This window comes from Pongo abelii, chromosome 19 (assembly GCF_028885655.2).
Source record: "Pongo abelii isolate AG06213 chromosome 19, NHGRI_mPonAbe1-v2.0_pri, whole genome shotgun sequence".
Lineage (NCBI taxonomy): Eukaryota > Metazoa > Chordata > Mammalia > Primates > Hominidae > Pongo > Pongo abelii.
Genome location: NC_072004.2, coordinates 77,770,945 through 77,794,036, shown reverse-complemented (window position 1 = coordinate 77,794,036; position 23,092 = coordinate 77,770,945). Strand labels below are relative to the sequence as shown.

The 23,092-nt window shown below is 40.1% G+C and overlaps 1 protein-coding gene across 1 annotated transcript in view; it reads right to left on the bottom strand.

Annotated features, from left to right (window-relative positions):
• The window catches only part of LOC100445724 (EF-hand calcium-binding domain-containing protein 3), a 544,420-nt gene that overhangs the window by 52,690 nt on the left and 468,638 nt on the right, over positions 1-23,092 (bottom strand). Inside the window, exons 102-109 of the mRNA XM_063718854.1 lie at positions 19,077-19,130; positions 17,916-18,020; positions 15,030-15,080; positions 13,540-13,644; positions 11,356-11,409; positions 10,300-10,404; positions 9,433-9,486; positions 8,339-8,443 (exon numbers count right to left, since the gene is read on the bottom strand). Coding sequence (XP_063574924.1) covers positions 8,339-8,443; positions 9,433-9,486; positions 10,300-10,404; positions 11,356-11,409; positions 13,540-13,644; positions 15,030-15,080; positions 17,916-18,020; positions 19,077-19,130 — 633 coding nt within the window. The remainder of the gene's footprint in view (positions 1-8,338; positions 8,444-9,432; positions 9,487-10,299; positions 10,405-11,355; positions 11,410-13,539; positions 13,645-15,029; positions 15,081-17,915; positions 18,021-19,076; positions 19,131-23,092) is intronic.

Below are 23,092 nucleotides of genomic sequence, written 5' to 3'. Positions count from 1 at the left end.
CCAAAAGTGTGTCTTTCTTTTCACTAACCATTAACTTAAATTTATTGTTTTCTTCAATTATTAATGTAAGCAATAAACCTTAGAATAGTGGCAGAAGTTGTGACTTTGTCACTAATAGAAATCACTGACATTTTCAAATCATAATATAGTTGTTCCAAATATGTTGAAATGTTGCTCATGCTCATTATTACTTTATTTTTTATTTTATTTTTTTGAGATGGAGTGCAGTGGCGCGATCTTGGCTCACTGCAACCTCTGTCTCCTGGGTTCAAACAATTCTCCTGCTTCAGCCTCCCTAGTAGCTGGGATTACAGGTATGCACCACCATGTCCAGCTAATTTTTTTTGTATTTTTGGTAGAGACAGGGTTTCACCATGTTGGCCAGGCTGGTCTCAAACTCCTGTCCTCAAATGATCTGCCCTCCTTGGCCTCCCAAAGTGCTGGGATTACAGATGTGAGCCACCGCACCTGGCCCTCATCATTACTTTAAAATTATAAAAATAATTTTAACTCACTGTAATCCCAGCACTTTGGGAGGCTGAGGCAGGTGGATCACCTGAGGTCAGGAGTTCAAGACCAGTCTGGAGTTCAAGACCAGTCTGGACAACATGGTGAAACCCCATCTCTACTAAAAATACAAAATTAGCTGGGCATGGTGGTGTGCACCTGGAATCCCAGCTACCGGGGAGGCTGAGGCAGGAGAATCATTTGAACCCAGGAGGCGGTGGTTGCACTGAGCCAAGATTGTGCCATTGCACTCCAGCCTGGGTGACAGGGCAAGACTCTGTCTCAAAAAAAAAAAAAAATTGACCTGCTACTAGAAAGTGTTAAATGTTTTAATAAATACTAATAATTTATATTTTAATGTTTTGATAAATTATATTTTAATATAATTAGCTTCTTTGTAATCCTATTATTTTATTTTATACATTTTAAAACATTATACTCGGAAGTGGTCCATTCAGCAGATTTTCAAAGGGGTCATGGCACAAAGTCAAAAGCCCTTGATCTATATGAAAGATTTTGAAGAACAAGGACAGGAGTAGGAGAGAAGGAAGACAGTGATACCAATGCTATTTCTTATAGGATGTTTTAAATTGCATATTGTCTTATTTATTTATATAAAAGTAATAATAAATATGTATTGTTAGGAAATATTTTCATAACAGGAAAAATTGATTAATAGATTATAGAATTTCCTTTCTTTTTCATTCTGTTCTTTTTTATTATTATTATACTTTAAGTTCTAGGGTACCTGTGCACAACATGCAGGTTTGATATATAGGCATACATGTGCCATGTTGGTTTGCTGCACCCATCAACTCGTCATTTACATTAGGTATTTCTCCTAATGCTATCCCTCCCCCAGCCCTCCACCCCCCGACAGGCACTGGTGTGTGATGTTCCCCGCCCTGTGTCCAAGTGTTCTCATTGTTCAATTCCCACCTATGAGTAAGAACATGCAGTGTTTGGTTTTCTGTCCTTGTGACAGTTTGCTGAGAATGATGGTTTCCAGCTTCATCCGTGTCCCTGCAAAGGACATGAACTCATCCTTTTTTATGGCTGCATAGTATTCTATGGTGTATATGTGCCACATTTTCTTAATCCTGTCTATCATTGATGGACATTTGGGTTGGCTCCAAGTCTTTGCTATTGTGAATAGTGCCACAATAAACATACGTGTGCATGTGTCTTCATAGTAGCATGATTTATAATACTTTGGGTATATACCCAGTAATGGGATTACTGGGTCAAATGGTATTTCTAGTTCTAGATCCTTGAGGAATCGCCACACTGTCTTCCACAATGGCTGAACTAATTTACACTCCCACCAACAGTGTAAAAGCGTTCCTATTTCTCCATATCCTCTTCAGCATCTGTTGTTTCTTGACTTTTTAATGACTGCCATTCTAACTGGCGTGAGATGGCATCTCATTGTGGTTTTGATTTGCATTTCTCTGATGACCAGTGATGATGAGCATTTTTTCATGCGTCTGTCGGCTGGGCATTTTTTCATGCGTCTCTTTTGAGAAGTGTCTGTTCATATCCTTTGTCCACTTTTTGATGGGGTTATTTTTTTCTTGTAAATTTGTTTGAATTCTTTGTAGATTCTTATTAGCCCTTTGTCAGATGGGTAGATTGCAAAAATTTTCTCCCATTCTGTAGGTTGCCTGTTCACTCTGATGGTAGTTTCTTTTGCCATACAGAAGCTCTTTAGTTTAATTAGATCCCATTTGTCAATTTTGGATTTTGTTGCCATTGCTTTTGGTGTTTTAGTTATGAAGTCCTTGCCCATGCCTATGTCCTGAATGGTATTGCCTAGGTTTTCTTCTAGGGTTTTTATGGTTTTAGGTCTGACATTTAAGTCTTTAATCCATCTTGAATTAATTTTTGTATAAGGTATAAGGAAGGGATCCAGTTTCAGCTTTCTACATATGGCTATCCAGTTTTCCCAGCACCATTTATTACATAGGGAATCCTTTCCCCATTTCTTTTGTCAGATTTGTCAAAGATCAGATGGTTGTAGATATGTGGTGTTATTTCTGAGGCCTCTGTTCTGTTCCATTGGTCTATATATTCTGTTTTGGTACCAGTACTATGCTGTTTTGGTTACTGTAGCCTTGTAGTATAGTTTGAAGTCAGGTAGCGTGATGCCTCCAGCTTTGTCCTTTTTGCTTAGGATTGTCTTGGCAATGCGGGCTCTTTTTTGGTTCCATGTGAACTTTAAAGTCGTTTTTTCCAGTTCTGTGAAGAAAGTCATTGGAAGCTTGATTGGGATGGCATTGAGTCTATAAATTACTTTGGGCAGTATGGCCATTTTCATGATATTGATTCTTCCTATCAATGAGCATGGAATATTCTTCCATTTGTTTGTGTCCTCTTTTATCTTGAGGAGCAGTGGTTTGTAGTTCTCCTTGAAGAGGTCCTTCACATCCCTTTTAAATTGGATTCCTAGGTATTTTATTCCCTTTGTAGCAATTGTGAATGGGAGTTCACTCATGATTTGGCTCTGTGTTTGTCTGTTATTGGTGTATAGGAATGCTTGTGATTTTTGCACATTGATTTTGTATCCTGACACTGCTGAAGTTGCTTATCAGCTTAAGGAGATTTTGGGCTGAGATGATGGGGTGTTCTAAATATACAATCATGTCATCTGCAAACAGGGACAATTTGACTGCCTTATTTCCTAACTGAATACCCTTTATTTCTTTCTGTTGCCTGATTGCCCTGGCCAGAACTTCCAACACTATGTTGAATAGGAGTGGTGAGAGAGGGCATCCTTGTCTTCTGCCAGTTTTCAAAGGAATGCTTCCAGTTTTTGCCCATTCAGTATGATATTGGCTGTGGGTTTGTCATAAATATCTCATTATTTTGAGATACATTCCATTGATACCTAGTTTATTGAGAGTTTTTAGCATGATGGGCTGTTGAATTTTGTCGAAGGCCTTTTCTTAATCTATTGAGATAATCGTGGTTTTTGTCATTGGTTCTGTTTATGTGATGGATTACGTTTATTGATTTGTGTATGTTGAACCAGCTTTGCATCCCAGGGATGAAGCTGACTTGATCGTGTTGGATAAGCTTTTTGATGTGCTGCTGGATTCGGTTTGCCAGTATTTTATTGAGGATTTTCGCATCGATGTTCATCAGGGATATTGGTCTAAAATTCTCTTTTTTTGTTATGTGTCTGCCAGGCTTTGGTATCAAGATGATGTTGGCCTCATAAAATGAGTTAGGGAGGATTCCCTCTTTTTCTATTGATTGGAATAGTTTCAGAAGAATGGTACCAGCTCCTCTTTGTACCTCTGGTAGAATTCAGCTGTGCATCTGTCTGGTCCTGGACTTTTTTTGTTTGGTAGGCTATTAATTATTGCCTCAATTTCAGAGCCTGTTATTGGTCTATTCAGAGATTCAACTTCTTCCTGGTTTAGTCTTGGGAGGGTGTATGTGTCAAGGAATTTATCCATTTCTTCTAGATTTTCTAGTTCATTTGCATAGAGGTGTTTATAGTATTCTCTGATGGTAGTTTGTATTTCCGTGGAATTGGTGGTGATATCCCCTTTATCATTTTTTATTGCATCAATTTGATCCTTCTCTCTTTTCTTCTTTATTAGTCTTGCTAGCGGTCCATCAATTTTTTGATCAAAAAATCAGCTCCTGGATTCATTGATTTTTTGAAGGGTTTTTTTGTGTCTCTATCTCTTTCAATTCTGCTCTGATCTTAGTTATTTCTTGCCTTCTGCTAGCTTTTGAATTGTTCGCTGTTGCTTCTCTAGTTCTTTTAATTGTGATGTTAGGGTGTCAATTTTAGACCTTTCCTGCTTTCTCTTGTGGGCATTTAGTACTATAAATTTCCCTCTACACACTGCTTTAAATGTGTCCCAGAGATTCTGGTATGTTGTGTCTTTGGTTTCATTGGTTTCAAAGAACATCTTTATTTCTGCCTTCATTTCGTTATTTATCCAGTAGTCATTCAGGAGCAAGTTGTTCAGTTTCCATGTAGTTGGGTGGTTTTGAGTGAGTTTCTTAATCCTGAGTTCTAATTTGCTTGCATTATCGTGTGAGAGACAGTTTGTTGTGATTTCTGTTCTTTTACATTTGCTGAGGAGTGGTTTACTTCCAATTATGTGGTCAATTTTAGAATAAGTGCGATGAGGTGCTGAGAAGAATCTATATTCTGTTGATTTGGGGTGGAGAGTTCTGTAGATGTCTATTAGGTCTGCTTGGTGCAGAGCTGAGTTCAAGTCCTGGATATCCTTGTTAACCTTCTGTCTCATTGATCTGTCTAATGTTGACAGTGATGTGTTACAGTCTCCCATTATTATTGTGTGGGAGTCTAAGTCTCTTTGTAGGTCTCTAAGGACTTGCTTTATGAATCTGGGTGCTCCTGTATTGGGTGCATATATATTTAGGATAGTTAGCTCTTCTTGTTGAATTGATCTCTTTACCATTATGTAATGGCCTTGTCTCTTTTGATCTTTGTTGGTTTAAAGTCTGTTTTATCAGAGACTAGGATTGCAACCCCTGATTTTTTTTTTTTTTTTGCTTTCCATTTGCTTGGTAGATCTTCCTCCATCCCTTTATTTTGAGCCTATATGTATCTCTGCACCTGAGATGGGTCTCCTGAATACAAGACACTGATGGGTCTTGACTCTTTATTCAATTTGCCAGTCTGTGTCTTTTAATTGGGGTATTTAGCCCATTTACATTTAAGGTTAGTATTGTTACATGTGAATTTGATCCTGTCATTATGATGTTAGCTGGTTATTTTGCCTGTTAATTGATGCAGTTTCTTCCTATCATCGATGGTCTTTACAATTTGGCATGTTTTTGCAGTGGCTGGTACCGGTTGTTTCTTTCCATGTTTAGTGCTTCCTTCAGGAGCTCTTGTAAGGCAGGCCTGGTGGTGACAAAATCTCTCCACATTTGCTTGTCTGTAAAGGATTTTATTTCTCCTTCACTTATGAAGCTTAGTTTGGCTGGATATGAAATTCTGGGTTGAAAATTCTTTTCTTTAAGAATGTTGAATATTGGCCCCCACTCTCTTCTGGCTTGTAGGGTTTCCGCAGAGAGATCCGCTGTTAGTGTGATGGGCTTCCCTTTGTGGGTAACTCGACCTTTCTCTCTGGCTGTCCTTAACATTTTTTCCTTGATTTCCACCTTGGTGAGTCTGACAATTATGTGTCTTAGGGTTGCTCTTCTCGAGGAGTATCTTTGTGGTGTTCTCTGTATTTCCTGAATTTGAACGTTGGCCTGCCTTGCTAGGTTGGGGAAGTTCTCTTGGATAATATTCTCAAGGGTGTTTTCCAACTTGGTTCCATTCTCCCCGTCACTTTCAGGTACACCAATCAAACGTAGATTTGGTCTATTCATATAGTCCCATATTTCTTGGAGGCTTTGTTTGTTTCTTTTTACTCTTTGTTCTCTAACCTTGTCTTCTTACTTTATTTCATTAATTTCATCTTCAATCAGTGATACCTTTTCTTCCACTTGATCGAATCGGCTATTGAAGCTTGTGCATGCATCACAAAGTTCTTGTGCCATGGTTTTCAGCTCCATCAGGTCATTTATGGTCTTCTCTACACAGTTTATTCTAGTTAGCCATTTGTCTAACCTTTTTTCAAGGCTTTTAGCTTCCTTGAGATGGGTTTGAACATGCTCCTTTAGCTTGGAGAAGTTTGTTATTACTGACCTTCTGAAGCCTACTTCTGTCAATTTGTCAAAGTCATTCTCTGTCCAGCTTTGTTCTGTTGCTGGTGAGGAGCTGCGATCCTTTGGAGGAGAAGAGGTGCTCTGGTTTTTAGAATTTTCAGCTTTTCTGCTCTGGTTTCTCCCCATCTTTGGGGTTTTATCTACCTTTGGTCTTTGATGTTGGTGACCTACAGATGGGGTTTTGGTGTAGATGACCTTTTTGTTGATGTTGATGCTATTCCTCTCTGTTTGTTAGTTTTCCTTCTATCATTCAGGTCCCTCAGCTGCAGGTCTGTTGGAGCTTGCTGGAGGTCCACTCCAGACCCTGTTTGCCAGGGTATCACCAGCAGAGGCTGCAGAACAGCAAATATTGCAGAAAGCAAATATTGCTCCCTGATCCTTCCTCTGGAATCTTCATCCCAGAGGGGCACCCGCCCGTATGTGGTGTCTATTGGTCCCTACTGGGAGGTGTCTCCCAGTTAGGCTACACAGGGGTCAGGGACCCACTTGAGGAGGCAGTCTGTCCATTCTCAGAGCTCAAACACCATGCTGGGAGAGCCACTGCTCTCTTCAGAGCTGTCAGACGTAGACGTTTAAGTCTGCAGAAGTTGTCTGCTGCCTTTTGTTCAGCTATGCCCTGCCCACAGAGGTGGAGTCTAGAAGCAGTAGGCCTTGTTGACCTGTGGTGGGCTCTGCCCAGTTTGAGCTTCCTGGCCTACTCAAGCCTCAGCAATGGTGGACGCCCCTCCCCCAGCCAGGCTGCCACCTTGCAGTTCGATCTCAGACTGCTGCGCTAGCAGTGAGCAAGGCTTCGTAGGCATGGGACCTGCTGAGCCAGGCATGGGTGAGAATCTCCTTGTCTGCCAGTTGCTAAGACCTTGGGAAAAGTGCAGTATTTGGGCAGGAGTGTCCCATTTTTCCAGGTAGTCTGTCAAGGCTTCCTTTGGCTAGGAAAGGGAAATCCCCTGACCCCTTGCACTTCCCAGGTGAGGTGATGCCCTGCCCTGCTTCAGCTCACCCACTGTGGGCTGCACCCACTGTCCAACCAGTCCCAATGAGATGAACCAGGTACCTCAGGTGGAAATGCAGAAATCACCCATCTTCTGCATCGATCACACTGGGAGCTGCAGACTGGAGCTTTTCCTATTTGGCCATCTTGGAGCGCCTCTCCTTTCGTTCTGCTCTTTAACAACTTTTCTATCTTCTCCATCATCATCACCACCACACCACCATCCATCATCACTAACATTTACTGACTATCCTAGACTGCATTACATGCATTACATGTATTAATTTCAGAGCAAAAGTAATCATAGAGCATCATTTAGTTCAACTTGAAGATATTTTACATATGAGGAAACTAAGATTAAGTAGGGTTAAATTATTTGTCAGCAAGTCTGTGGCAAAACAGGGACCAGGACCCAGCACAAAGAAATAATGTATACTGCATGAGGAATGTAGGCTGGATTCACCAGGGAAAAGAGAAGACTTTTCCCCTTAGACACTGTCAGGTGACTTTTCAAAAAGTATATATAGCAGTGGCAACTCTCACCCCAAATTTATCAGTTAGTCCCTTTCCTCATATTTTCATAAGAACTAAATATTATCAATCTTGTTAAGTTTTGCCAGTCCAATGAATGAAGATAGTATTGTGTTTTATTTTGCATTTTCATGATTATTGGTGAGGTTAAACATCTTTTCATATGTTATTTGGGGATGTACATTGTATTTCCTCTTGTATGAATTACCTATTTGTATATCTGCCTATTTTTCTATTATCAGTATGTTTCTTATCAATGTACAAAGGCCTTTGCTACCTTAGGGATATTAGCTCTTTGGCTTGCAACTATTCATTTCTAATTTATCATTTGACTTTCAGGTTTATTAATTTTTCTCTTAAATGTTCTCTTCAATTCATTTTTCTTTCAGCTCCTTTAGTGTGTGGCATTCCCAGGCATGACTGAGGCTTCAAGTGGCATACCTGACATATCTTTTCAAAAGCATTTTTGAAGATGGTATTTCATCAAGAGTCAGAATTAAGTTTTTACATTTACTTCATTATGATGCTAAAAAGGCTAATTTCAGCAGTTCTAATGGAAGGGCTTAATGTTTCTCTGAAGAGCATAGAGATATTTGTAATACTCACCCTCAGTTGGTAGTTGGGTCATGAGTTCCTCAAGCTCCTCATCCTTGATTTTAGTACCCATGTTTTCCAAAAAAGTCTCCACTTTTTTTATTTTGACCCTTGGCCCTTAAGAAAGAAGGGCATGGAATAAGAATATGAGTGTTATTGTTTAAGAGTGAAAAATGTTAATCATGGTCATGCATCAGAAACCCCAACTGGAGGGTAAAGTACAAGAATACAAAGAAACTATTAACATATGTGTGTGTGTGTATATATCTCCTCAGAGTATGTGTGTATCTCCTTAGATTTAGATATGTCAGTTAAAAGTTGGAAAGAATTGAGAAAGATAACTGCTGAATTGTTAACAGTATTTACCTTTATGGGGAGGGGATTTGTGGAAGATAGGAGAACTTACATTTCTCTTTTTCTTTTAAAAACAGGGTTTTGCTTTGTAGCCCAGGATGGAACTGCAGCCTTGAACTCCTGGGCTCAAGCAATCCTTCTGCCTCAGCCTCCTAAGTAGGTAGTACTATAGGTATGTGTCACCATGCCCAGCTAATTTTAAAATGTTTTGTAGAGATGGGGTCCCACTATGTTGTCCAGTCTGGTCTTAAAATCCTGGCCTCAAGCGATCTGCCTGCCTTGGTCTCCCAAAGTGCTGAGATTACAGGCATGAGCCACTGCGCCAGACTGTATCAGTTTTTTTTTTAAGTGGTTAGAGTTGCATAGTTTTCTTGTATTATTTTAGTGTTCTAAAACATCTTTTTCTAATTAACAATTGAAATAATAATTACTTACACAGAGTTAGTATGGAAAGATAGGGTATTTCTCTTAATATTGATCCAGGGGGTTCTGCTTTGGTTTTCCCTGAGAGGTCAATAGAGAGGAGCAGGCAAGTCTAATGACTTATGGTTGAAACAACAACTAATTTACTTCCTATAGTGATATGATTCTTTAACTTATATCCCAAAAGGCCAATGCATCCAAAGAAGAATGGTAAGTTATGTCCTAGCAATGAATCAGTAAATTGGCAGGAAGCGAAGTTGGAACATTTAAAAGAAAATACCAAACATAGGAATTTTTTTACTTGCTCTTCCACCATGCTTCCTACTCACCGTTGAGGGCCTTCACACCTTTGAGCAATCTATTCTTATATACCTTTCCACTAGCTGTAAGATAAGACACAATTCAGAATACGGGTTAAATGACAGGAAGACTAACAAAATCAGCACAAAGACAACACAACATCCATAATTTCAGGGAAAAAAACCCCTTCCAATTTGCTTGGAAGTTTCTTCTCTGTTACTTTTAAGAATGAAACCAAAGATAAAGAGCACTTTCCCTGTTATAAATCTATCCATTGGTTGAATAAAATACAGTATTTCCCTGTTTCTGTCTTTTTCCTTCCTTTTCTTTCTTCCCTGGTTTCCTTCTCATTGGTCATGATGAGATTAGGCAGTGCTCCCAGGGGGACAGGATAATACAGCCTGGATGGTGGGACACCCCCAGTGAAAGATGTTGCTAGCTTTCAGTATTAAAATGTAAGCAACAAAAACTTGCAACAAGACTTTTTTTTTTTTTTTTGAGAGATGGAGTCTTGCTCTGTTGCCCAGGCTGAAGTGCAGTGGCATGATCTTGGCTCACTGCGACCTCCATCTCCCAGGTTCAAGCAATTCTTCTGCCTCAGCCTCCCGTGTAGCTGGGATTACAGGCATATGCCACCATGCCCGGATAATTTTTGTATTTTTAGCAGAGACGGAGTTTCACCATGTTGGCCAGGCTGTTCTCGAACTCCTGACCTCTTGATCCGCCCACCTTGGCCTCCCAAAGGGCTGGGAGCCACCTCGTCTGGCCAAGATGTCTTTTAGTGTGATAATTGTGTTTTCTAAAGGAGGTTTACTGGGCATATACACGTATAACTTAAGAAGTTTTCACACACAAGCCCCTAAATCCAAGTTTCAAAGGATGTGGTAAATACTCACTGTGAATTGGCAGAGTTTTCAGCAGCTTCTTGTGCTCCTCATCAGTGAGTACGAGCCCCATTTTCCTCAGCTCATTCCCCAGATTACTGACATTAACTTTTTCTCCTTTGGAAAGATGGGAATTGTTAACATATAAGAATTTTAGGAAGATAATAATGATTTCAAATTATGAAAAAAATTACCGGCCAGGAGCAGCGGCTCACGCCTGTAATCCCAGCACTCTGGGAAGCCGAAGTAGGTGGATCACCTGTGGTCAGGAGTTCAAGACCAGCCTGGCCAACATGGTGAAACCCCATCTCTACTAAAAATACAAAAATTAGCCTGGTGTGGTGGCAGGCACCTGTAATCCCAGCTACTCGGGAGGCTGAGGCAGGAGAATCGCTTGAACCCGGGAGGTGGAGGTTGCAGTGAGCCAAGATCGCACCATTGCACTCTAGCCTGGGCAACAAGAGTGAGACTCTGTTTCAGAAAAAAACAAACAAAAAACAAACAAACAAACAAACAAACAAACAAAAAAAAAACAAACCTCTACATAATATAAGTCTCTACAGGAAAAATCTCAAATCACAGAGTAAGATTATGAAACAAACATTTAACCGTTACATTTGTAGGGGTATCAATTTAGCATGTTAGTAATAGTCTGAAGAGAAAACTACTATTTAAATATATTTTTTATGAGACAGGTTTTTGCTCTGTCTCCCAGGCAGGAGTGCAGTGGTAATCATAGCTCACTGCAGCCTAAAACTCCTGGGCTCAGCTGCCTCAGCCTCCCAAGTAGCTGGGACTACAGGCACATGCCACCATGTCCACCTTTTTTTTTTTTTTTTTTTTTTTTTTTGTAGAGACATGGTATTGCTTTGTTGCCCCAGGCTGGTCTTGAACTCCTGGCCTCAAGTGATCCTCCTGCCTCAGCCTCTCAAAGTGCTGGGTTTACAGCCATAAGCCCACATGCCCAGCCAAAATCTTCTGTTTAAAAACATTTAAATTTTTTTCTCCATAGAGCATTAAGGTCTTAGTTAAAAATGAATGCCCTTCTCACCATGACTTCTGACTCACCTGTAAAAACTTTTGCTTCATCCATCACCACATTCACATCAACCATTTCATTTTCTGTAAGACAAGACAAGTCAGACATAGAGACCAAATCTTAGAAAACTGACATGAAAATTTAAGTTGTAATATAAAGGTTGGAATTCAGCTATTTCTCCTAATTTTCTCTAGTAACTCTTTTAACTCAAAGTGAAGAAGAAACAGAGGATAGAAAAAGATCAAGCTGTAAGTTTAAAGTGAACACCTACTTAATTAATACCACTTTCTATAAAGTATCAAATGGCTCAACATTGAGATGAAGCAAGTTTAATAGTAATCTCTTCTGTAGGCTTTTCTCTTCCTTCAGACCCATAAGGGGAGCATATTTTAATAGACATGATTGAATTTGAAACCTAGAAGTCACTTATGTACATAAACAGTGAACCTTTAAACCTTGAAGGAATGCTATCTTCTTAATCTCCAAATTTTGCTTATGTTCCCACCTCTACCCCTCAAGACTGTAATCTACTTGAGTGCAGAAATTATGCCTTAATTTTATTATACTACTGCGTTTAAATTTTCCACTCTCTAGTTCATTGTTTTGCATATAGTATGTGCTAGCTAAACAAATGAAAAAATTCAGTGGTATGGAAATAGTCACACTGTTGGATGAGAAAAAAAATTGTCATTAAGAAAATAAAGAATTCTAAAAAATACCTCATCAGTAACAATATTTTCCAGCAGGAAGCATTTTTGAGGACCCCTAGCCAAACATGTAGGGACAACATTACAATTAAAAAGTAATTTATGGTGACTTTTTTCATGATAGGAGGAAGGGCCAGACAAAATTATGGATAATTATCAATGTTGTTAAGCCCAGGGAGCGTGAGGTTTTAAACTACAAATTACGGCTGGGCAGGGTGGCTCATGCCTATAATCCCAGCACTTTGGGAGGGCAAGGCATGCAGATCACTTGAGGTCAGGAGTTTGAGACTAGCCTGGCCAACATGGGGAAACCTTGCTTCTATTAAAAATACAAAAATTAGGCCGGGTGAGGTGGCTCATGCCTATAATCCCAGCATTTTGGGAGGCCGAAGTGGGTGGATCACTTGAGGTCAGGAGTTGGAGACCAGCCTGGCCAACAAGGTGAAACAACACAATATTATATTGTATTCTAATTATTATAAACAATACAAATAATTATTTGTATTTTTAAATACAAAAAATTAGCCGTGCGTGGTGGCGGGTGCCTGTAATCCCAGCTACTTGGGAGGCTGAGGCAGAAGAATTGCTTGAAGCTGGGAGGCGGAGGTTGCAGTGAGCTGAGATTGCACCACTGCACTCCAGCCTAGGCAACAGAGGGAGACTTCATGTCAAAAACAAAAGAAAAAACAAAAAAAAAAACGAACCCACAAAAATTAGCTGGGTGTGGTAGTGCATGCCCGTAATCCCAGCTATTTGGGAAACTGAGGCATGAGACTCGCTTGAACCCGGGATGTGGAGGTTGCAGTGAGCCGAGACTACGCCACTGCACTCCAGCCTGGGTGACAGAGCAAGACTCAGTCTCAACAAAACAAAACAAAAAACTACAAATTAGGCCAAAACTGTTTTCTACGTTAGGGCCAGCTACAGGTGAAGGTAGCATGGAAGATGTCTGCTGATAGCAGTGGCCTACTTTAGTTACACCTGCCCATCGCTAGTTGAGAACAGAAACCCTGAATTAGGGGAGAAAAATTATTTATTTTGGGTTGGCATGTGCTGGCTCTGCTGAAAGATGTGCTGTCTGGCTCTCTGATGGAAGCTTGTTTTTCAAGGGGAAGAGCCATCTAATAAGGAAATCTTAGCCAGGGGCTCATTCCTTAGCAATTTCTTCCTAATGAATTATTCTAGCTTTGCCTCCGACAGTTTTGTCTAGTTAAAACGGTCTTACTGAGTTATTAATAAAACTTTGTCTTATTATAAAAAGGTTTACTTGGGAAGGAAGTAAGGGAGGGAGGTAGGAGAATGTATGAAGCAAGTATGGCAAAATAGTAGCATTTGTTAACTCTGGCCAGTGGGCACACAATGTTTGTTATATTATTCTCTGTTTTTAGGTATGTTTGAAATATTTCATAAGCTTTTCAAAGAGGTTAAAAAATAGGTTTACTTTCAGAAGCCTTTCTACAGAAGCCCTGCATTTCTCCTAGGTACAGTGGTATCTGAAACACTTACCATCAACTGGCAGATGGTTCAGTAGGTCCTCATATTCCTCTTTCCCAACTTCGATTTCCATATTATTTAGAAGAGTTTCCAGATTACTGACATTGACTTTTTTTCCTTAGGAATTAAGAGGATGGAATAAGAAAAACAAGTAATTTGAAGAAGTGGAAGATGCCAGCTTTTTTATTATTATTATTATTACTATTTTTGAGATGGAGTTTCACTCTTGTTGCCCAGGTTGGAATGGCGTGATCTCAGCTCACTGCAACCTCTGCCTCCCAGGTTCAAGTGATTCTCCTGCCTCAGCCTCCCAAGTAGCTGGGATTACAGGTGCATGCCACCACGCTCAGCTAATTTTTGTATTTTTAGTAGAGATGGGGTTTCACCATGTTGGCCAGGCTGGTCTCAAACTCTTGATCTCAGGTGATCTGCCCGCCTCAGCCTCCCAAAGTTTTGGGATTACAGGTGTGAGCCACTGCGCCCGGCCCAGAAGATGCTAGCTTTAAATATGGATTTATATTAAGTGGAGAGTGGAATAATATATTGGCCACTCAGTGTCAGAGTTGAGAAGAGAAAATGCTCCCTCAACATTGAGCTATAATTTTCAATTGAAGTAATATGGATGAAAAAGAATTAGACAAATTTGATAAATTGTGATAAAGATAACAAACCTAAATGAAAGCAGAATTTCTTTTCTTTCTTTTTTTTTTTTTTGAGATGGAGTTTCACTCTTGTTGCCCAGGCTGGAGTGCAATGGCGCGATCTTGGCTCACCGCAACCTCTGCCTCCCGGGTTCAAATGATTCTCCTGCCTCAGCCTCCCGAGTAGCTGGGATTACAGGCATGTGCCACCACGCCCGGCTAATTTCTGTGTTTTTAGTAGAGATGGGGTTGCTCCATGTTGGTCAGGCTGGCCTTGAACTCCCGACCTCAGATGATCCGCCCACCTTGGCCTCCCAAAGTGCTGGGATTACAGGCATGAGCCATGGCACCTGGCCCAGAATTTCTTTTTCTTTTTAAGATAGGATTTTTTTCTGTCGCCCATGCTGGAGTGCAGTGGCATGATCCTGGCTCCCTGCAGCCTCGACCTCCTGGGCTCAAGTGATCCTCCCACCTCAGTCTCCCAAGTAGCTGGGGCCACAAATGCATGCCAGCAGGCCAGCTAATTTTCTTATTTTTTGAAGAGATGGGGTCTCCCTAAGTTGCCCAGGCTGCTCTTGAACTCCTGGGTTCAAGTGATCCTCCTGCCTTGACCTCTTAAAGTGCTTAGATTACAGGTGTGAGCCATCATACATGCTGAAAGCAGAATTTCAAACTTGCTACAGTGACATATTACTAACAGTCACTTGCTCAAATATAATTATACCAAAGGAAGAATGGTAGGTTATGAGGCATACATTCAGAATCAGTAAACAGTGGAATAGCGAGATTCCAATCTGTGAGAAATTCAAAAAAGCAAATGTAAAGCCCAGTATATTTTAGCTGCTGTTTTCATATTCTTACCTTTGAGAGGCTTCACACTATCCAGTAATTTTTTCTTATACACCTTTCCATCTGTAAGATATGGTAAAATTCAAGTCAAAAAGAGGATAAGAAACTCTTTTTATAAGACATGATTCACCTAGAAATTTATTCTATTTCACCCTCAAATAATAACAAAAGATAAGAACTGCTCTCAGTGTGGTCTATCTGTCCCCTAGTTGAAACACATGCCAGTAGTTGATGTGCCCTACACACACACACACACACACACACACACACACACACACGTGCTGCTTCTGCTGCTTTTTTTTTGAGACAGAGTCTTGCTCTGTCACCCAGGCTGGAGTGCAGTGGTGCTATCTCAGCTCACGGTAACCTCCATCTCCCGATTCAAGTGATTCTCCTGCCTCAGCCTCCCAAGCAGCTGGGATTACAGGCATGGACCACCATGCCTGGCTAATTTTTGTATTTTTAGTAGAGACAGAGTTTCATCATGTTGGCCAGGCTGGTCTCGAACTTTTGGCCTCAAGTGATCCACCTGCCTTGGCCTCCCAAAGTGTTGGGATTACAGGCGTGAGCCACTGCGGCCAGCTGGTGCTGCTGCTTTTTTTTTTTTTTTTTTTTTTTTTAACTTTCTTCTTTTCTTGCACTTTGTCTTTCTCTCCTTTCCCTGACTATGCTCTAGGCCCATGAAGTGTTCCTATCTTTATCCCTAACGGAGGATCCTAAAGGGATGATATGAAAAATAGGTATCAACTTGAACAGTAATAAAAAACAATATTTAAATAAAATATTAAAAACTGTTTTTGTTTTCTGAACAAACTCCATAAACGGAGGTGAAATTCAATTAGAATAGAGAACAGAGGGCTTATGCACCACCCCACCTCAGGATCCATCCTATGGCAGGAGAATCTGTAGTACTGAAAAACCCCTCAGTGCCTAGCATTGTCTGTATAGTATACTACAGTGTCTGTAGTAGTGTAGTCCCTGATACAGTCCATCTGCATTCTCCTTCCTGCTCTCTCAGAACCAAACTCCTAAGTAGGCTGCAATTCTCATAACTGGCCCTTTGAGAGAACAATCTGGAGGAAATGCTAGACAAAATGAGTAACCACAGCTTTAAGAATATGTGGCATGGGCCAGGCATGGTGGCTCACGCCTGCAATCCCAGCACTTTGGGAGGCCGAGGCAGGTGGGTCACTTGAGGTCGGGAGTTCAAGACCAGCCTGGCCAACATGGTGAAACCCCGTCTCTACTAAAAATACAAAAATTAGCCATGTGTGGTGGTGGGCGCCTGTAATCCCAGTTACTCGGGAGGCTGAGGCAGGACAATCGCTTGAACCCGGGAGATGGAGGTTGCAGTGCGTGGAAATCGTGTCACTGCACTCCAGCCTGGGCGACAGAGTGAGATTCTGTCACACACACACACACACACACACACACACACAAACACACACAAAGAATATGAGGGATGAATTCAAATGGGTACTGAGCGTTTGCTGCCCAGGGTGCTATTTCTGCCTCAAGGGCACTATCCCCCTTGGCAATGTGCAGCCTTACTCTTGCCTGGGGAAAACTGGGGCAAAGAGCCATGGTAGGAAAGGATATCTACGTGGGGTCTCTAGAACCTGGCAGGAGGCACAGTTCTGAAGCGCAGGCTGACCTCTAGGGTCTTTATGGGTAGTTCTGTGCAAGTGCCCTGCAGGTGGAACTTTTGAGGGGCTGTTTGTGCTACTGACCAGGTGGGATACTGACAGTATAAGCACACAGTCCTGGAGGCCCCTGCTCTCAGGTGGTTTTCCCTTTTAATTGATGGATTGTGGGGAGATAGGAGGGCTAAAAGGGGAGGGACTGAGAATGTTGGGTGCATCAGGGGGCTACAGAAGAATTTAGCTGTGTAGCTATTACAATATTTAGCAGAGGCCTACTCACTGAATGCGAAAGAGAGAATTTTCTCATTTCCAAATTAAAACACAAGTGACAAGAATAGGGTTTCTTTCCTTTTTTTTTTTTTTTTTTTGAGATGGCATCTCACTGTTGCCCAGTATCTTGGCTCACTGCAACCTCTGCCTCCCGAGTTGAAGTGATTCTCATGCCTCAGCGTCCCGAGTAGGGGACTATAGGCACCTGTCACCACACCCCGCTTATTTTTTTGTATTTTTAGTAGAGACAGGGTTTGACCATTTTGGCCAGGCTGGTCTCAAACTCCTGACCTCAGCTGATCCACTCACCTCGGCCTCCCAAAGTGTTGGGATTACAGGTGTGAGCCAACATGCCCGGCCAAGAATAGGGTTTCTTACGTCAGAATTTCATTTTTTAGGGGGTGTAATGGTTAATACTGAGTGTCAACTTGATTGGATTGAAGGATGCAAAGTATTGATCCTGGGTGTGTCTGTGGGGGTATTGACAAAGGAGATTAACATTTGAGTCAGTGGGCTGGGAAAGGCAGACCCACCCTTAATCTGGGTGGGCACAAGCTAATCAGCTGCCAGCGTGGCTAGAATATAAAACAGGCAGAAAAATATGAAAAGACAAGACTGGCCTAGCCTCCTAGCCTACGTCTTTCTCTTGTGCTGGATGCTTCCTGCCCTTGTACATTGGACTTCAAGTTCTTCAGTTTGGGGACTTGGACTGGCTTTCCTTGCTCCTCAGCTTGCACATGGCCTATTGTGGGTCCTTGTGATCGTGTGAGTTAATACTCCTTAATAAATTTATCTATCTATCTATCTATCTATCTATCTATCTATCTATCTATCTATCTATTGTTCTATCTATTTATCTCTCCCACTAGTTCTGTCCCTCTAGAGAACCCTGACTAACACAGGGGGTTTCTCACAGTTCTTGTCCAGAAGCCTATGATACCACAGCTCCATGCACAAGCACCATGATGGTATGCTAAATACTCACCACAGACTGGCAGAGTTTTTAACAGCATTGAGTGTTCTTTTTCTGTTAGTTCGATCCCCATGTTTCTCAGCACATTTTTAAGGTTATCAGCTTCAGCCTTTTCTCCTTTGAATAGATGAGAATTGTTTCAGAAGACAATATTAAGAGATTTAATTATTCCAAGTTATAAAACAATATAATCCAGTACAGTACTATTTCTAACTGCACAGTGAGGTATAAATACATGAGTTGACTTCACTTACATAAAGTTATTTTGAGGTTCAGTACCTGAAAGCATTATTTAATCCAAATAAACAGATGACACTTCTATTCTGGGTATGAGCCAGGATAGCATGGAGTGGCATAACTGCTCAGTGACTTGTGACTTATGATGTGCTATGGCTTGAATGTTTGTGTCCCTTCCAAAATTCATGTTGAAACTTAACCCACAATGCAACAGTATTAACAGGTAGGGCCTTTAGGGGTGGTTAGGTCATACGGGTTCCTCGCTTGTGAACTGGATTAAGGCCCCTATAACAGAGGTCTCATACAACAATCAGCCCTTTTTTTTTTGCCTGTCTGCTCTTCCCCATGTGAGGACACAGTGTTTAAGGCATCATCTTGAAGCATAGAGCAACCCTCACCAGACATCAAATGTGTCTTGATCTTGGACTTCTCAGCCCATAGAACTTTGAGAAAGAAATTTCTATCATTTTTGAATCACCCAGTTTGTGATATTTTGTTATAGCAGCATGAATGGACTAAGACAGATGGTATATAGAATCTACGTAATTCTACCTGCAAGTAATATTTCTGTTTCTGCTTCATGGCCTGAATTATGGGACTAATTGTTCATAGTGATCACATTTCCTTTGTGAAAACTTCACACTGAAACTCATTGTGTTCACCAATATTTTGGTTCTTTAAACACTAGTGAAATGAATACATTATTGGCCTACACATTAGACAAGTTAATACCTCTTTTTGAGAGTACCCACACTTTTCCTAAATCTTTAATATTCCAAAATGTTGTCAACAAGACAAAATTATCAATAAATGGTAAAAGAGCAGAATAAATTTATCAATGATTCCCGGAAGGGGTAAACTACTGCTTTAAAAGGTAGTTATCTACAAAGCATTAAGATCTCAATTTTATTATGTCTTATACAAATTCCCACTGACCTGTGAAAGCTTTTGCTGCATCCATCAAGACATCCAGGTCAACCTTTTCATTTACTGTAAGAAAACTCAGAATTTAGATTCAGAGTTGAAGCTACTGAAAATTAAAAAATTGTATAAAATTCTTAAATTGAAATTTAGTGAACAGAATTACAGTATTTTTTAATGCATTATTCTAGAATTTTTATTATTTTTTCAATCCAAAGGAGCACATACCAGAGGAAAAAAGATTCAAGCTTTAAGTATATATTCATTCAACTTAAATGAATGCTTGTTTTTATTTTACAAACTGTTAGCTGTTAAAAATATTCAGAGCATTATGGTGAATGAAGTTTGTTTGTTTGAAGTTAGCACCATCCTATAGGTTAGCCCTCCTCCTTTCAGATCTAGTTCTCTTGCATTGAGTGCAAGGCTGAGATGTGTTAGAGCAAGTGTTCTCAGCATGTGGGCCATGGACCTCTATATTCACCCAATACCCTTTGCCATTTTCACTGTGTTGACATTTGTACTGATGGTGCAAAAGCAATGTTGGACAAAACTGCTGCATCTTTGCATGAATGAAGGCAGTGACAACTAAGAGTACTAGCAGTCACTGTGTCCTTCACTGTACATACTTGTAGTAAGTATGTACTACTTGTAAGTAGTAAGTAAGTATGTACTGTATGTCCTTGGCAAAGCAGCAAAAGTTATTAATTTTTATTAGATATTAACCCTTGAGTACATGAAACACTTTAGCTGCAATCTGAACTATGATGATTTCTTGAGGAAAAGAACTTGTATGATTGTCTGAGTTGCAAGAAAACTAGCTGCTTTTTCATGGGATACCTTTTTCACCACAGAAAATGACTAATGGACAAAATATAGTTTTTCAGAGTTGGATATCTGCCAGACACCTTCTTGAAAATGAACAAAGTAATCCCGTCATTTTAAGAAAAAAAAACCTAACAACAGATGCTTTAATGGTTGAGTTCAAGCTTTCAAAGAGCAATTTGAATTTTGGAAACCTTATTATCTGTACTGTGACTTGATAGTTTCCCAATACTTAAATATTATTTTAATAAGAATGATGGTGATATTAATAAATGTAGTTTTTCAAACAAGCCAGCATAATAACTAGCTAACACAATGACAGTATCAAATCCACACATATCAGTAATAATCTTGAATGTAAATGGGGTAAATGGCCCACTTAAAAGGCACGGAGTGGCAAGATGGACAAAAAAGCAAGATCCAATTGTATGCTGTCTTCAAGAGACCCATCTCACATGTAATGACACCCATAGGCTCAAAATAAAGGGATGGAGGAAAATCTTCCAAGCAAATGGAAATCAGGAAAAAGCAGGGGTTGCAATCCTAATTTCAGACAAAATGGACTTTAAATCAACAAAGATCAAAAAAGACAAAGAAGGGCATTACATAATGGTAAAGGGTTCAATTCAACAAGAAGACGTAACTATTCTAAATATATATGTACCCAACACAGGACTGTTCAGATTCATAAAGCAAATTCTTAGAGACCTACAAAGAGATTTAGATTCCCACACAATAATAGTGGGAGACTTCAACACTCCCCTGACAGTATTTGATCACTGAGGCAGAAAATTACCAAAGATATTCAGGACCTGAACTCAACATTGGACCAAATTGATCTGACAGACCTCTACAGAACTCTCTACCCCAAAACAACAGAATATACATTCTTCTCATTGCCACATGGCACATACTCTAAAATTGACCACATAATTGGACATAAAACAATCTTCAGGAAATAAAAAAAGAACTGAAATACCAAACACACTTTCAGACCACAGTGCAATAAAAATGGAGGTCAAGAATAAGAAAATCACTCAAGCCATGCAATTACACGGAAATTAAACAACATACTCCTGAATTACTTTTGCGTAAATAAAGAAATTAAGGCAGAAATCATAAGTTCTTTGAAACTAATGAGAACAAAGATACAACATACCAGAATCTCTACAATACAGCTAAGGCAGTATTAAGAGGGAAATTCATAGCACTAAACACCCACATCAGAAAGTTAGGATGATCTTAAATTAACAACTTAACACGACAACTGAAAGAATTAGAGAAGCAAGAGCAAATCAACCCCAAACCTAGCAGAAGACAAGAAATAACAAAAATCAGAGCTGTACTGAAGGAAATTGAGACTCTGAAAACCATTCAAAAGATCAGCAAAGCCAGAAGTTGGTTTTTTGAAAAAATTAAAAAGGCCACTAGCTAGACTAATAAAGAAGAGAAAAAAGATCCAAATAAACACAATAAGAAATGACAAAGGGGGTATTACTACTGACCCCACAGAAATAAAAATAAGCATCAGAAACTACAAACATGTCTACACACACAAACTAGAAAACCTAGAAGAGATGGATAAATTCCTGGACACATATACTTCCCAAAACTGAACCAGGAAGAAATTGATTCCCTGAACAGACAAATAATGAGCTCTGAAATTGAATCAGTAAATAGCCTACCAACCAAAAAAGCCCAGGACCAGATGAATTCACAGCTGAATTCTACCAGATGTACAAAGAAGAGCTGGTACAATTCCTACTGAAACTATTCCAAAAAATTGAGGCTGCATCTAGTCATCCATCTTGGAGGAGGAATTGATTCTGACTTTTTGATTATTTTAGGTTAATGGTCCTTAGTCCCCATTAGCCCATCTCCTAACTTCTGAGTGTCCTGGCATCCTCCCTATGGATCTCCCAATTCCTGCAGGTCACAGAAAACAGGGGCTGTGGCACAGTCACCTGGGCCTCCCTGAGTGGAGGGCATGGAGCAGTGAAGAGTGGAACTAAGCACAGTTTGTGGGTGCAAGGAGACAAAGGCCCTGCCAGATCCCTGAAGCCATATTGTTATTTTAAAATGAATTAATATATAAGTATTATTAAATGTGTTTTAGTTTCTAATATAATAAATATTAATATATACCCACATGAACAGCATGAAGAAGTTTAAAAAAAATTATTGATTGATTGATTGATTAATTTTTAACAGTGGTGTCTCTCTATGTTGCCCAGACTGGTCTCAAACTCCTGGGCTCAAGAAATCCTCCCATCTTGGCCTTCCAAAGTGGGAGGATTACAGACATGAGCCACTGTGCCCAGCCACATAAAGAATTTTTGAGACCAAAATGTTTGAGAACCCCTAGGTTAGAGAGTACATGCAATAATAGACAATACTCAGTTTGCTTGTTGTTTCCTCATCCAACTTCAGTGCATATTTATCATTTAGTCTAGAAGATCCTGATACCCTATGTTTCCTAGTTCTCTTGTATTTTCCCAAGACTGTAAGCTCCTCTGAGGGCAGACACCATATCTCTGCTGCCCCTGTAGCCCTAACCATTCTTAGTTTCTAGGAAATACATTACCCAGATATAGTATAAACATTTGCCAAGTAAATACAGCAGTATTATTACAATGCTGACATATTATTGGCATTCAATGAATATTTGTGGAATGAATCAATAAAAGAAAAAAATGTATTCAAAAATCAGGACCTTGATCCTTGAATAATGAAGTCTGCCTTAGTAAAAGATAATCTTTCTAGTCTATGGTGTTCCATGCTGTTATAAACTTGAAGCCAGCCCTTCATGCCAATCAAGATTCTTGGTGATCTGCTTCCTTACTAATGTTAGCTATCAAGCTCAGTTGAAGAAAGAATAGACTCCTCCCCTCCTTCTCCTCAGAGTCTTTTCAACTCAGCCCCAATACTATCACAGTCACGTTGTTTTTTTTTTTTTTTTTTTTTTAAAAAGATTGGTCTAAGCTGAAAAACTGTGAGTTCCCAAAGTGTGAGAGTGGGTAAAGTCTGCCTCCGAACACATGTCCCCTCTGGGGAACCTGAAAATCCAGATCACAGGAGAAAGATTTAACCTTACCTAGAGCTGAAATGGATTTAGGGAGCCAGGCAAAATATAAAAATAGAAGAAGCCGCAGGAAGAGCCCTGTAGGCACTTCTGGTCCCCAGCTTCAGCCCAAGGAAGCCATTCCTGG